The sequence below is a fragment of the Hydractinia symbiolongicarpus genome, chromosome 7 (assembly GCF_029227915.1).
Source record: "Hydractinia symbiolongicarpus strain clone_291-10 chromosome 7, HSymV2.1, whole genome shotgun sequence".
Lineage (NCBI taxonomy): Eukaryota > Metazoa > Cnidaria > Hydrozoa > Anthoathecata > Hydractiniidae > Hydractinia > Hydractinia symbiolongicarpus.
In genome coordinates, this window is record NC_079881.1 from 3,905,279 (window position 1) to 3,920,195 (window position 14,917).

The 14,917-nt window shown below is 33.9% G+C and overlaps 1 protein-coding gene across 1 annotated transcript in view; it reads right to left on the reverse strand.

The window, feature by feature from the left end:
* The window catches only part of LOC130648834 (serine/threonine-protein kinase SMG1-like), a 34,295-nt gene that overhangs the window by 11,574 nt on the left and 7,804 nt on the right, over nt 1–14,917 (reverse strand). The window contains exons 16-46 of the mRNA XM_057454937.1: nt 14,553–14,670; nt 13,771–14,126; nt 13,161–13,276; nt 12,773–12,968; nt 12,063–12,248; nt 11,194–11,335; nt 10,983–11,103; nt 10,783–10,890; nt 10,446–10,567; nt 10,198–10,362; nt 9,639–9,793; nt 9,285–9,453; nt 8,558–8,688; nt 7,801–8,118; nt 7,293–7,455; nt 5,999–6,867; nt 5,740–5,911; nt 5,217–5,408; nt 4,764–4,914; nt 4,321–4,497; nt 3,892–4,213; nt 3,641–3,752; nt 3,212–3,382; nt 2,946–3,080; nt 2,772–2,866; nt 2,277–2,375; nt 1,888–2,047; nt 1,559–1,648; nt 1,104–1,204; nt 853–1,006; nt 334–453 (exon numbers count right to left, since the gene is read on the reverse strand). Coding sequence (XP_057310920.1) covers nt 334–453; nt 853–1,006; nt 1,104–1,204; nt 1,559–1,648; nt 1,888–2,047; nt 2,277–2,375; nt 2,772–2,866; nt 2,946–3,080; nt 3,212–3,382; nt 3,641–3,752; nt 3,892–4,213; nt 4,321–4,497; nt 4,764–4,914; nt 5,217–5,408; nt 5,740–5,911; nt 5,999–6,867; nt 7,293–7,455; nt 7,801–8,118; nt 8,558–8,688; nt 9,285–9,453; nt 9,639–9,793; nt 10,198–10,362; nt 10,446–10,567; nt 10,783–10,890; nt 10,983–11,103; nt 11,194–11,335; nt 12,063–12,248; nt 12,773–12,968; nt 13,161–13,276; nt 13,771–14,126; nt 14,553–14,670 — 5,686 coding nt within the window. The remainder of the gene's footprint in view (nt 1–333; nt 454–852; nt 1,007–1,103; nt 1,205–1,558; nt 1,649–1,887; nt 2,048–2,276; nt 2,376–2,771; nt 2,867–2,945; nt 3,081–3,211; nt 3,383–3,640; nt 3,753–3,891; nt 4,214–4,320; nt 4,498–4,763; nt 4,915–5,216; nt 5,409–5,739; nt 5,912–5,998; nt 6,868–7,292; nt 7,456–7,800; nt 8,119–8,557; nt 8,689–9,284; nt 9,454–9,638; nt 9,794–10,197; nt 10,363–10,445; nt 10,568–10,782; nt 10,891–10,982; nt 11,104–11,193; nt 11,336–12,062; nt 12,249–12,772; nt 12,969–13,160; nt 13,277–13,770; nt 14,127–14,552; nt 14,671–14,917) is intronic.

A 14,917-nucleotide genomic window follows, 5' to 3' on the forward strand; every position in this document is an offset into this window, starting at 1 on the left:
GTAAAAAATACGTTACAGCACAGACAACTAGACAGGCAAGATATCATGTCGCAGCCAGACAGTGTTGTTAGTAAACAGAGCGGAATAGCAAGGAAAAAGAAAATCACGTAATTTTGACATTTGCATAATACGAAAGGTATGCACCAGCTAGTCATATCCTAGGGTAGTGTAATTAGGCCATATCGCCCAATTAGGCTTACACTAGGTCAATATCGTGTACGAGGGGAAAAAATGACTAATTAGAATGATTCAGAACACAAGATAGCACATATCTGAATGATTCACTAATAACAATAATTCACAATAATTTGTAAGAATTTTTTTAAGGGATACCTCTACGCCAGTCACACCAAGAGCAGCTTCCATATTTCGCGTCATTCGAAACGGTACCTTTTCCGGAACTCGCAGAGCTTTTCCTTTCTCGAAGCAAACGTTGTAGTCAATATGAACAACCTATGCAACAGAAAGATAATTCTCAGATACCTCATAAAAATAAGCAAGGAAGAGATTTTCCAACGCGTTAAAAAAGACATTATGAACTACATTAGACATCAAACAAAAAAGCACTCATCTACAAGGACTGGATTTGCTTTCTCGAACTAATAAGAAGCACCTTATGTAGAGAAAAAGGGAAGGAGAAAACCAAGTATCCTGCTGGTTTTGTATTGGAGACTAAACATACAGCTTTATCTATCAAAGTGAAGAAATAATCTTCCCACAAAGATTTTGCTTGAAATAGTACTCTGCTTGCCACACTTCCCATGGATTGATAAAATATCATTGCAAAAAATGACTGCTCCATAACGTAAGTGATATGTAATATAAAACCACGACACTGTTCATATACCATACCTCTCCTGTAGTTAAATCGACCAATATATTATCCAGGTGACGATCTCCCAATCCAATCACGTAACCGATCATCGACATTACAGCGACGGAGCGTGAGTAAGACTGCGTGACAGCCCACCAATCAGCAGCGTTGGTACTCGCACACCATAATTCACTAAAAAAAGACGAGTTTACAATCAAGTATATCTACATACATATTCTGTTGAATCATCACGACTTATGAATGAGCACAAAATGGAAGATTTACATACCGACTTAACAAGTCTACTGGCGTGTCGTTACTAAGCTCTTGCAAAGCTTTTTTTAAAACACTTAAAGGCCATTCCTTGCGTGAAGTGCTCATGTCGATACCCTAACAAAAAAAAATAATTTTTTTTTTAAAATAAATACAGATAATTTCCACATTTTGTGTACTCTATCAACGATACATACATACACCAAACCCCTTACTACTCTTTCTTGTGTCAGCTCTCTTATTAACAAAATAGGTATCGCAAACCAGGCGGTGACTATCCACGTGTGATGTACTTATATTTCAAACACAAAACAGTAATTACAATTTGTAGGTTCACACAGATCGCTTTAAAAGAAGAAAATACCCTTCTAAACATAACCTTATTTGATTATTGAACCGGTATATTAATTTTTCCTTAAAACATGATTAGTAGACTAGCAAATACTTTTAAGAAGTACCCGTACCACCTACCTTCTCTTTCAGTAAGGGGTTTATTTTGTTATGGAACAATTCAGTTGGTCTTAAAGGAGGTTGCACAGGGACTGGTGCGTTCTTGTCAGCCTAAAACATAGACAAGCACGTGCAAGTACACAAGAATTCGTATTCCCTAAACACTTGCATTATGAAGAATTGAAATTGATACAAAAGCTAATTACAGCACTAACTATACTCATAACCCACAACCACAACAAACAAATTAAGTTGAGGTATTTTTTACCTTGTGATTGGTATGAAAAGATCACTTCATTAAATGCCATCTCCTTTAGGAAGAGAAACAATTACAAAGATGATTTTTTTACCTGAGTTTTAAGTAAGGCTTGCGCAGCAGCTTCTCGCTGTTGCCATCGCCGATATAACGCAAATAACGGAGTAGCACCATCCACCCATTGTATCAATCCAGAACGTGGCCCAAGAGGAGTTACAGAATAATGTCGAGCAAAGTATTTTTTCTCACCAGACCTGAAAGAAAAAGTAATTAAATGTACTAGGAAGAGTTACCTCGACTAACTTTGCATAACAACCAGTTTTTTTAGGAACTAATCTGACCAAACGAGATCAACCCAAATACCTAAAAAACTTCAGGTCAAAAAACGCTGAGCTAAAAAGTCATTTTAAATGCTTTTCGGACCTACAGAGACATTAGTATCTGGCCACGAAGATAGAAAAAAAAGCACAAAACACAACTCACTTGTCCTCCTTCGAAAACATGTGATTACAAATCTCCAAGAACTGCATGATCCGTTCGTCCAAGTGAAGATCTTCCAATCCTTTGAACAAGTATGGATATCTAAGAGGACATAAGAAATAAATTAACAAGTTAGCCCGAACGGATTATTAGACAGCATCCATTTCCAACACATTTTCTAATTTGTCCTAGGGCTGATTCAAAAAGGCTTCTGATATGCCATATCGGTCCTAATCTTAAAGAAAACACCAACACGTGTACAAAAAACACAAAATTTAGTTACTAGACATGGTGAAAAATATCATCTATGGTCTCGATATTATATTCGGGATCTCTAACAAGCTGCATCAACAAAACCTTCAAGATTATAAAATAATAACAGAATAAATTTTCAAAGCCCTTCCAACCATCCCCAGAGGAAAAAAAGTCATACAGGCTCATAACAAAATGCACAAAACGCTGTGATGTCATTTCTATGCCAAAAGTTAATTCTATTACCTTTGTCCATCTGAACCAATCATGATAAGTTTCTTCGGTTTTGTTTTCGTTGGGAGAATTTGAATATCATTGCTGAAGGTCTTTAAGCTGATTGTCTACAACAAGAATAACAAACATTAAGAGAAACAGCTCACAGTCAATCGATGGTAACAAACGATTGGTGATTTTGCAAACCTGTTCCTCGATTCCTTCAATCCCGGGAAGTGGTAGTAACTGAAAGTTACCCTTCGACAAAGTTGGGCTGATTTCTTCCATTGCCAAATTGTTCATTGGTTTCTTCTGCGCACGCATTTGAAGAGTTTGGTACAACTGAAAATGTGTCAACAACATTTTAATATTAAAGCAAGCAAACATAATCAACATATCAAACAATCTTTTGTTACGAAACTAAGTAACACCAATCCTTTTCCTTAATAGAGATGATGTGATAAATATTTTACCTGCTTTGCTAGCTCCCAACTCTGCTCTGGTGCTGATGGATTAACAGGATTTTTTAATGCATCAATAGCTTTATTAATTTGTGCACCAAAGTTGTTTTGAAAGGCTTGCTCGTGTGGTGTTTCAGGCTGTTGACTGGTAATCTTGTGTAGTCGCTCGAGGGCATAAAATAACTAAAGGGAAAAGAGTCATTCATACCTTGTGTCACAAAGTAATTTAGATAGTAAAAGAAAGAGATAGTTGCAATAAAAAATGAGATATAAAGAATTCAACATACAACGTTAGAAGATTTATTAACCTCTAAGCTGAAATAGTTTATTGAATCATATTTACAGTCTTTTAACGTTAATATCAGCTTTTATGGTAGGCTACTTGATCTGTAAAGCCTACAAAGCAACCGACAATAAGTGAATAATCGTTACGTTACTTACAGGCTTCATAAGAGCAGAATGCTTCTCTTTTATCAATCCAGATTTTTGCAATTCAGACAAAGTATTATTTGCGTTCACTCTCTTGATCTCTGCATCCAATTGATGCATGCGTCTACAAGTTTAAACAAAGACAAAACATTATTGATTGTATAAATCAACATGATACAAAAGATACAAATCATGTCTTTTGATAAAACAATGAACACTGCAGTAACAATAAACAACTTGATAACATAATTATTTTGACTTACCGCTGAGCTTCTTGGTGGAGTTGCGTAAGCGAACCTAACCACAGCTCATCCCAGAGGAGAGTAATTCTACGCAATTCCTGTATTACGCATTTCACTTCTTGTACAAGTAATGGAGTATCTTCAGTTAAAGTGTCCAGGATGACATGGAGAGAGGATAGCATGGCTTTTTCTTCAACTGATATTATAGGCTGTTCCTCTTGCGAGGAGGCAGCTTCAGTATCTGCTTGTGAGACTACGCTGATATCGTCATCTTGACTAGAATCTTCAGCAACAGGTTGCTCACACTCGTCTTCATCTTGGTATTGGTAAGCTCGCAGTATTCCTTAAAAAAATATCAACCGCTATTTATATTTTATTCTTATATTTATTTTTTTAATTTACCAAAATTCCCTTATGAACCCCACCAGCAATGAAGAAGACCAGTAATACCTGCCGCAGAACTCTTGCTGAGTTGCTGTTGTGGCATCATATCTGTGCATCCAACAACAGTGGGGTAAACGATCAACTGTGGAGAGTCTTTTGCAATACGACAGAGCAAATTTGCAACCATGGTTTGAACATACTTCTCAGGATGATTTAATCTGGCAAATAACTGTGGTATAATGCCTGCAAAAAAAATGTTTGTATTACATTGGTAAAAATACTAAATATGCATATTTTTCTGCTTGCACATTTTAAAACATAGCTGAACATGTTAGCTACTTGTGGTATCAATTAGAAAAAAAATTACAATGTGTACTTCTATCTTTAATCCATTGATGATTAATAATAGTAGAGACAAGCTCCAAATTTCTATGTATTAGAGTTCATGGTAATTTTTTTCCTTAAAGCATATAATATGAGTGGTCCTATATGATATGTTATGGTCTTACTTCTCCATGGCTTTGTGGGTGTTTGACTGAATGGATCTTGCATGTGTTGCTTCAGCTCACCAGAATACTTGACCAGCAACCTCAGCAAACGTAGTGTGGCTGTAATGTTTCCATATTCGCTTCTCTTAAGAACATCTGGAGGCTCAAATGACTAAACAAAATGGAAAAAATACTCTTGTAACATGTATCTTTGTACAAAGAACTGGTTAACATGAAATATGTCAATCTTCCGATCGTTTTGTGTCTTTTTTAATTTTAATCCGAAATCTTGTTAATATTTTTTTACGCAAAAGCAAATATCTTCTCAAGCCAATATAAAATACTGGACACCACAATGTACAAATTTAGCTGAAATTTTTAACTATGACAAGGATATTAAAGTTTCTTTTCTTTATACAAGCTTTAAAATCTCTGGTTTATTCTAATTCAGTGACATCCCAGAACCATTCTCACCTCAGTGCCACTCAACTTCAAATAAGTGAAGTAAGCTGTGGCTGCTTGTTTATAATGTGAGAAAACTCTGTCGATTATACCAGTCCATACACCAATAAGGGAGTTTAAGACTTCTGCATTGCCAGCTATTGCATGATCAGTAGCAGCAAGCAATTGATTTTTGATTTTTTCTACGTCGACATCGTCACCTGCCTAGGGAATATAACATAATCAAAAGTTAGAATAATAATAATAGTTGTTTGTCTGTCTGTCTATTCAAAATAGCCATGCTACAGCTTTATTGAGAATTTTACAGTACAACATGTGATGTTTTTAATGTCATTGTTAACGTTATTTCTACTGATAAAAGTGAAACTGAAACATTTGTTACTATAAGAACCTTAAATGTTCAAACTTACTAGAATCGATGCTCAAACTGCCTTTGTCATCGTTTCATTGACTAATCATTTTAAAAATAGTTTTTGATACCTCTGCCGCAATTCTTAATACTCAGCGCCTGCAATTGGCACAAAAATAGTCTTACCTCATCTGAAACATTCGAAATGTCTTCGTCAATCATATTAAATTCTTTTGCACTGTATGCTTTGTTCAGCACATTGATAACTTTCTCTACAATAGTTTCTGATGTACCCTTTGGCAATGCCTTTTTCACTAAGTCCTTTTCTTCATCAAGAAGCTCAATGTTGGTAGAAGTGCTAAAAAAAAATCATCATGAAAAAAACATAATCCTTTAAGCATGTAAAATTTTTAAGTGATCAAATCAAAAAATCAAATAACATTACCTCTCTTGCTCAACTGTCTTTCTTCCCCATTTATAACACCAATCTGCATAGGCAAACCAGGTCTTTCCTAAAGTTGGGCATCTGTATGTACTGTTATGGAGTAAATGTCCACATATAACATCGCCTTCTGCCATCATTGTTAACTTCGAAGTTGCATTGAGCAGTACTTTTGAAAGACCTCCACCAGATTTCCCAGCAACTTTTATAACTTCTCTCACTTTTGGTCCTATGGACACTGTTTCTTCTGCTTCACCAATAGGACTTAAAACTCTATTTTCTGTAAGCATCCATTTAGCAAGTGTCACGTAAGAACGTGCCAAAACTTCTGATAATTTTGCATAACTATTACTTGATTTACTTATGCCAGCATGTAACTGTCTTTCAGAAAGTAAAATGCTGGAACACATGACATCAATGGCTTCTGAGGTATTGCCTAAAGTTCGTTTAAGCTTAGCAGACTCTTTTAAAATATCGACTGAGGCCAGAGGATCTACAATTTTTCCTGAACTCACTGATGCTGTAAGTTGCTTTAACTTTAATTGTGCACCGCCTGTCAGATACATTTTTCCATCCATTGCTCCTTTAGATTCCAACAGACTGAGCTGTTTGGCAAGTAAAGATTCAGCTAACTTTTTATTTCCTTGTTTCCGAGCTAACTTGGCAGTCATCACTTGCAACATCTGAACATCAGGCAATTTATCACCAGAATGGACAGCAGGACCAACCCAACCTTTCTTGTGCAGTGAGTGGTGATATTGTAAATAGGATGTAGTTCGTAATGCTTCATTTAAGATGGATATATCTGTTTTGCTTGCATCAATGTATTGGTTTTGTCCATACACGTTCATGAACATGGTTTCGTCATTGCCCTAAAGTGAAGGCAGAATCTTTATTCAAAACAATACAGCTTGTGAAAGATACTAGAGTTCTAGTTCATTTTTATTATAACATTATGCCACTATACATACACATACATATGCATATATATATTTTAGATCTAAGTTTACTTCTTGGTTGCTTATATAGAATATTGAGGTTTGTTAACTACAGACAGCAGTGGAGAGGTATAAAAAATATATATAAAATTTAATCAGGTTTTCCAACCTTTTTTAACAAATTGTATTTGCATTTTTTCTAGCAAGAGCTAAAACTGAAAATACTGTCAAACTATCAAAAATACTCCTAGTCAGTCCTTTTTCAGATATTACACACTGATAAATTTAAATCTTTTGTACTATCAATGAGTAAAATTATTTTGAAGCAAGCAACATTGGTAGAGCAGCACACAATTTACCAGGTTTATATCTGTAACCATCAGTGTTTCTCTGATAGCAGTAATGGATTTCAGTTGCATTAGAAAAGGTGCTGCATTTTTCATGGAGTAGTTTAATAGCATACAATGGAGTGGCGTTGAAGCTGCTTCGTTGGCTTGAGAAAGTAGATTATCAACAGTTTCCCTAAAATAAGTACAATTAAATACTGACAATAGCTGTATTCTATAGTGTAAATGATACCTAAACTTTAAGTGTATACATAACTTTAAAAGCAATAGGAAAAAAGTGTGATCTAAAAAAACAAAGCTATTTACTTTTATGTCATTAGCATTCAAACTATTTCTCTGCTTTTGATATTTGCAAAAACAAAATTGACCGGCCATCTCTTTCTGAGTATAAAGGAGTTTATTGCTATATTGATAGACCAAAAAATATGTAATGCAAGTGTTGCTGAAAATGTTATGACTTTGAATTGATATCCAAACTTTTTTATATAGAATAAGGAGAAAAAAAATGTTTTATCCATACCATGCAGAGCTATGAAGGCTACCCACTCTACTTCCTTTCAGAGTATTTAAACCAGATGTCCAATACAATGTTAAGGCTTGCATCAAATATATACGACTCTGACACAGCATTGCCTGAGGAGTTAAACTGTCGGCTAGTGATGAAGAAGGTGAGCTCGATTCCTGTGTGTACTTATTCAAACGTAAATCCTTTTCCTCTTTTACAGTACCAAGTACAGGAAACTGTTCTTGCAAGATGTTGGAAACAGTTGCTCCAGGGATCATCTCTAATTGTTCATGTACTGCAGCGAAGTCATGCTCCTCAAATTTCATCATTGCCCTGCAAAGATCATAAAGACCATTAAAAACATATGGTACTCCCAATTAAGACTTTTAAACTCTCAAAATTGTTAATGAAGACTGGCTTTTGTATCAACTTCAAAATTCAATTGTAAATGTTTATTTTCACGTCGAAGCAGCTTAAAGGAAATTTAATTTCCTTTAAATCTTTTTGTTTCAAACAAATTAAAATCAGCTTTTATTGCTTTCCCAATGTTGTGTTGGTGGCTGATGGTTGGTGGCAATGGGTCAAACCACAGCATGTGAGGGAAATTAGGTATGAAATGTTAATATTTAATTAACATAGACAGTTAGACACTATCCTTAATAAATATTTGAAAATAAATAAACCATATTTCAACCATCAGACAATTGATGAAGCATTGTGCCAGCTAACTTTGAAACTAATGATATATAAAATATTTCAATAAAGTTCTTACTTCACATAACTATGATCAATTGTTGAAAAGAGCCCCTCCACAGAGGGAAATTTCTGGTGTAGTTCATTGACTGTTTTGTTCCATTCTTGAACTTCATTCCAATCACAAAGTTGCAAATAGCAATCAGTAACCTGTTAAATTAAAGGAATAAAATACGAACAAAAAATAACACAAACAAACAACAAAAAACACCAACAAATTTTGGGAAAATGATTAACCAATAGAAACCACAGTAGCATCTGCTCACACTTCTTAACAACACTGTTTACATTTAATTAAGACAAATTGATCCTGGACAGACTTGATACAGAGGAAGTTGAGTTTAGATCTAACACAGTCTAGATCAGATTAGAAGAGGGTCATTAATATACCCCGTCCAACCCATGCTAGCATGGAAAATGGACGTTAAGTCGAGAATGATGATGATGATGATAATGATGATGATGATGATAAGGGCATATTTTAATGTTTGTATATACTTTGCTGTGTTACGTAATTTGGTCACCAGTTGCCTTAAAGTGCAAACGTTTTATTTTTCACCATTATAAACAAAATAAAGGGGGACATAAATGTCTTTTTAATTTAGATAAAGTTAATGACTTTGGTCAACACTTGACTTATAATCAAAATTTTGTGTTATTTTTAGTGTTAGTTATCTGGGTGGTGAATACCAAATAAATAACAGTTCTTTAAATTAATAAAGTATAAAAATGAGTTGTAAAATTACCTGGCCAACTAAAAATTGGGTGCTGATTGAGTCCGCATTTATCACAGGATCTTTAGTAAGTAAGGTTACGGTTGCTTTTTTGACTTCACCAACATTTTCAGATTTCAAACGATCAGGAGATAAGTAATTTTGCAAGGAGAATTTTAGCTGTTCTGCAGCATTCTCTAAACTAAGAATAAAAAAAACACAATCTAAAAACTGTACAAGGTACAATTTTTTTAAATAGGTTTGGCCTTGTTTTCTTTACAGAACTTAAAGTAGTTTTGTTTACAATACTACAAGTAAACATTTAATTTCGAATAGACAATGTTGGGACAATAATAAAGAAAAACATAAATATACGAATAGATGTACCTTCCTTTCGCTTTAGGTATTGCTCCATTCAGCCAAAAAAAGTTTCTTCCAACAACTTTTCGTGACCACTCAAGGACACCATGCACACATTCGTAGCAATGAAGTTGGGTAAGTGCGTCCACAACTGTTACAATAGCATGCTCAAATTCAGAGCCCTAAGAATAAAATAAAAAAACTAAAAACATTAGATTAGCATGGCTAGTGGAGTGACATTTTTTAATCAGTATTGCAATACAAAGAAACAGACAGTGAAAAGTAAGACTTAAGTTTTCAAAATTTATTACAAAAAAGAGGAAAATTCTGTAAAGCTTTTTAAGGGTTTAAAATTCCTGAAGAAATAAATGATTATACAAAAACAAAAAACTAATTTACTTGCTTTGATTTTCTGGGATTATATCTTTAAAAAATTAATCATTAAAACTTCATCCGTTAGAAAAGTCTATGTTGCCAAAATTAAAACATTTAAGTAAGTTCAAAAGCCTAGTAAAAAACTACTTGAAAATCTAATCAAATAAATTGGTCCATATTAGTCAAATTAATTTAAAACAAAAAACACCACCTGTGTGTTGCCATTGTTCTTTAAACGTTGCAACCACAAAAAACCAGTTCTTATTGCTTTCTCTGGACTGCCACATAAACTTGCAAGGATTGTGATACTACCTTGTATGCGATTCAACCACTCATAACATGTGCTACGGTTGGTTCGAAAAAACGTTCTCACAGCCTAAAAATTTAAACAGGTATGTCAAATTTTGTCATTTGTATTACTTCAGAAAAAGTTGAACAAATACTGGTGAAAACAGTTACCCTGATGGCGGGTGGTAAGGATGTTGCTGTTCCTTCGTATGCATTATACATTAACTTTTCCAAATTTTCAAGGAAGTGTAAAAGCAAGACTGCTTGCTGTACATACATGTGATTTGAAGTTTCTGTAAGAAAAAAACAACAACACATTTTTAAAAGAATTCCTAGAAGTTTTCTAGTAAAACCTGAAGCATGTAAACAGGCTAAAAAAATTATCAGTATAATGGTTTTCTCTTCGTGAAATACATCCTCGTAGTTGGTTTTGCTGGGTTTTTTTCAGCCAGTAAAACGATCAAAGCAAAAACGGGGTTTCAGTTATTCATTGTCTAAAATGGCCTACCAGTATTCTGCTGTTGATTGGATTCTTTCTGTTTACTCTTTACTTTTTTCTCTGTTTTGTCGCACTTTGTCTTTTCTCTAAACTTCGATTCAAGGTCCTTCAAGACTCCTATTACGAAAAGAGTAAAAACATGTCAGTCAAACATATTAGTCACTTCAAATTGTAATTTTTACTGAAAAAAGGACTTAATCAGTGGTTACCTTCTATGGTTTGGAATGTGTCTATTGCTTTTCCTAATGGGGTCTTTAGTCTGGACAGTACGCAAAAGTTTGCTGCCTCCCATGTTAACCAAAAACACAATACACTTTCAAAATGGCTACCCTGAAAACAAACCGAAATAAAATAAAACATAAAAGATATCATTATATATATATGTATGAGATTTAAACACATGTCATAAAACCAACTCACATTTATAGGAAATGTGGAATCGAGGGTGCTGATGAAACGCTGAAATGCATTTATGTCTCCAGAGACCGGTTCTGCAATCTTACCCAAGCGTTGTGAGGTAAAGAAAATATTTTCTGTCCACTGTTCATTGTTTTGGTTTTGCCTATAATAAAAAACAGAATTGTAAATGAATTTAATTTAAAGTAACATATTAGCCAACATAATAAATACAACCAAAACAGTAAATTGCCAAAACCAAAAAAACTTGTTCATTCGGCACAGCGTTTCTTGCAACAAAATTTTAAAAAATATGAAGATGGTGGCGTAACTTCTAAATATACTTGCATTATGTATAGCATGGCTTCTATTACAACAAATGACACAAAAATTAATTTTATTTTAATCTAAAACTTTTACCTTGAATGATTTTTGTTTCACTTTTTTTATTGTTTGCAACTTTTTTTTTTAATTTCCTGAGAAAAACCTTGTTTTAAAGATATTCAAATTTTTGAGCAAAAAAACAAACAAAAAGCCCTTAACCCAACAATCTTAAAACTCTATACGTTATCAGAACCTTTCTGTTTTTGTTTTAATAACATTATCTTCGTATTCTGCTCAAATTCATGGAAATCCACTAATCCTGCTTGATCAAAATGAACTGCCCTTTTTTGTGCTATATAGAAGAATAGTGCTAAAAGGAAACTAGCCTTTGGAGTAAACATTCGGTCTTTTGACCAAATTAATGGGTCTTTTTGGTCCAGATATAACAGCTTGTACCGTATAAAACTATCAGTAAAAAACTATCAGTTAAAAAGTTAACATCATTCAAGATGAGAACACCAATTTAGAACATATGATTTTCCCACCAAATTATGTTTCATCCCACTTACTTTGTTTTAGGCGTCAACAGATAATTCATAATCAATTTAAAGCCATAAGAATGCAAAGTTCCAGTTGGTAATCTGCACATGTGTTTCTTGCATTGCAGCCACAAGTCATCTTTGCAAGAGACAAACAATGTATGAGGCAAACCCAAAAAATGTGTCTTGTTAAAATGTGCTGCTATGGTTGGTAAACTAAAAAAAGATAAGTTTTATTATTAACAATCCATAAAAATTTATTTAATAAGCTTTTTACTACCATGAAACTGTTATTTGACGTGTTCTTAAGCAAGTCAGGTAGGCAGAAAATAACAATTAAAATAAATTAACCAAAAACTCATTGTGGACAAAATGTATAAAGTTTATCAGAATCTTGTAGCACATCTTTAGGCTAGATGTTCCTGCATTAATTGATCAATCAATCAATAAACTCTTTTATTTTTTATGATACTAAACTTCAAATATAAGCAGTTAGTTTATTTGCATTTTTTATTTTAAATTCAACAATGAGAGATCATTTTTTAACATCATTTTTTTACGGGATTTTAAAACGAAGCTCTTTTATTTTTTATGATACTAAACTTCAAATATAAGCAGTTAGTTTATTTGCGCCTAAAAATAAAATAGTACGTTAATAAAGCACCCTAAGCACACACCACAAAAAGATCAGAAAGGTGGCCATAATTAACATAACCAGTATCAATCTCTACAACAGATACCTTGCTAATAAATCAGCAGGAAAGGAAGTCACCATTTTCCTGAAACCGTCACGCACACTTTGATTCGTATCAGTCAAATGAGGTAAACATTCACCCAACAACCTTCCTAACACCATTGGATGCACCAAGTTAGTTTTTGTAAGTTTGAGGATTGAATTTGCAGCTTCCTTTCGTATGGATGGCTCAAAATCATAACCTGGAAATTAAACATGAAAATAAATTCAACAATGAGAGATCATTTTTTAACATCATTTTTTTACGGGATTTTAAAACGGAGCTCAGCAACAATTAGGTAAAAAAGCCCAACATGAGATTATTTCATAAAAAGGTCATTTACACGAACACTGTTGCCATTTAAAACTCTTTAAATAAAAGTTAATCTACTTACACAAAAGTATGAGGGCATCAACTACTTGCATCAAATCCCATTGTCGCTTTTGAACATCCATAGGCAGGGCAGCTATTGAATTAGCAATATCACTTAGCCAAACAGCACAAAGACATCTAGAAAAACAAAACAATTACACACCATTAAACTTTTTACATACCTCAAGATGAAAACTTTTAACAAATTGCTTCCTGAAGGGCAACCCTTTTGTTTCCCTGAGCTTAGAGAAAACTAAGGGAAACAAAATTCTTATACTATTTAAAATAATCATGAAAGTTTGACATGGAGATAGGGTAAAGTTTGATCTTATTTGCATTTATATGGAAATGAACCACTTGGTACAGACAAAAAATAATTTTTTTTGGAAGACTGAAGCAGCAAGTAAGTTTAGGGAGAAAGATCATAGGAAGACATTTCTATTCAATCATGTTTTGATATGTTTTGGAAGTTCCACCACACTTCCCATTGTTTCATAACATCAAATTAAAATGTGTTAAAAAAAGTACTTAAAATTATTGGTGACAAATTCCAATAGTACACAACACAATAGGAAGATGCTAAATGCTGTCTTAAACTCTTAAAAACATAAGCATGTTGTAAAATCTCTTACTTCACATCACTGCTAACATCTGGATTAAATTGAATCTTGCACAACATCTGTATAAGGTGAACTGACTCTTCAGAATGAAAAGTACTTTTTGTCTTGCTACTGGGAATGAAATTGTTGCATCGCTGAGAATGACAAAACAGCGTTGATAATATGGCAAATTGAACCCCAGGAAAATTCTTTGCCAGTGCAGCATTAGAGGGGTCCATCATAGATGTCAGCAAAGAATATGTAGATGGTTCAACTTTCCACGCACCAGTAATCGAAGATTTATAAATTGCTATTTCTGCCAATGCAGCTAAATCGAATACAACTCTGGTGTATGCATTCCTGATTGCCAAGCTTCCTTTACTTGAGGGCTAAAAAACAAATTATTTTTAAAGCAACGAAATATTTTCAATCCTCAACCATTTTCATGGCCATAGCCACTGCACTATAAAATTACACTACAATGTGCTGGCGCATACAAGAAGAGGGGCTACTATTTTAACACACGTAGGTCATAGCAAAATCTCCCAATGAGCCTTTTTCACCTAAAACACATCTAAAAACGTAATTAGGTGAATCTAGCTGGTCGCAGTAGCACAAGGAGACGTGAATTTTGCAATTACCATGAGTGGGGTTTAAAGCAGGGACCCTGGATTTCAAGCATCATTCATCATCATTCTTGGCTTAACGTCCGTTTTCCATGCTAGCATGGGTTGGACGGGAAGCAAAATGTTCTAATACTAAGTCACTACTGCTTGATGTAATTTCATTCCCAAAGTTGCAGATAAAATCACTACCTGTATCACAACGCCGTTCTTAACTACTGTTTCATTGCTTGCATCATTTAGTACAGTTGTATCTTCTGTCGATGTCATCAATGTGTTGTACGACAACATAATATCAGCTACAAACAACCTATTAGAAAAATATATAAGTTCAGTGCATAAAACAACAATCAAACTGCAAAAGAAATAGTAGTTGATGATTCTGCTTGGGATCTTATATTCTACTGATTATTAATCAAATATTGGCCTAAATTTATGTACTGTACATTAGTTTGGCAAATGGCGAACAAATTCAGTCAACAAAAGAAACAGCTTTTTAAAAGCTTAAATGCAACTGCAATGAAATATATGCACAATTAACAAGTATGCAATGCATG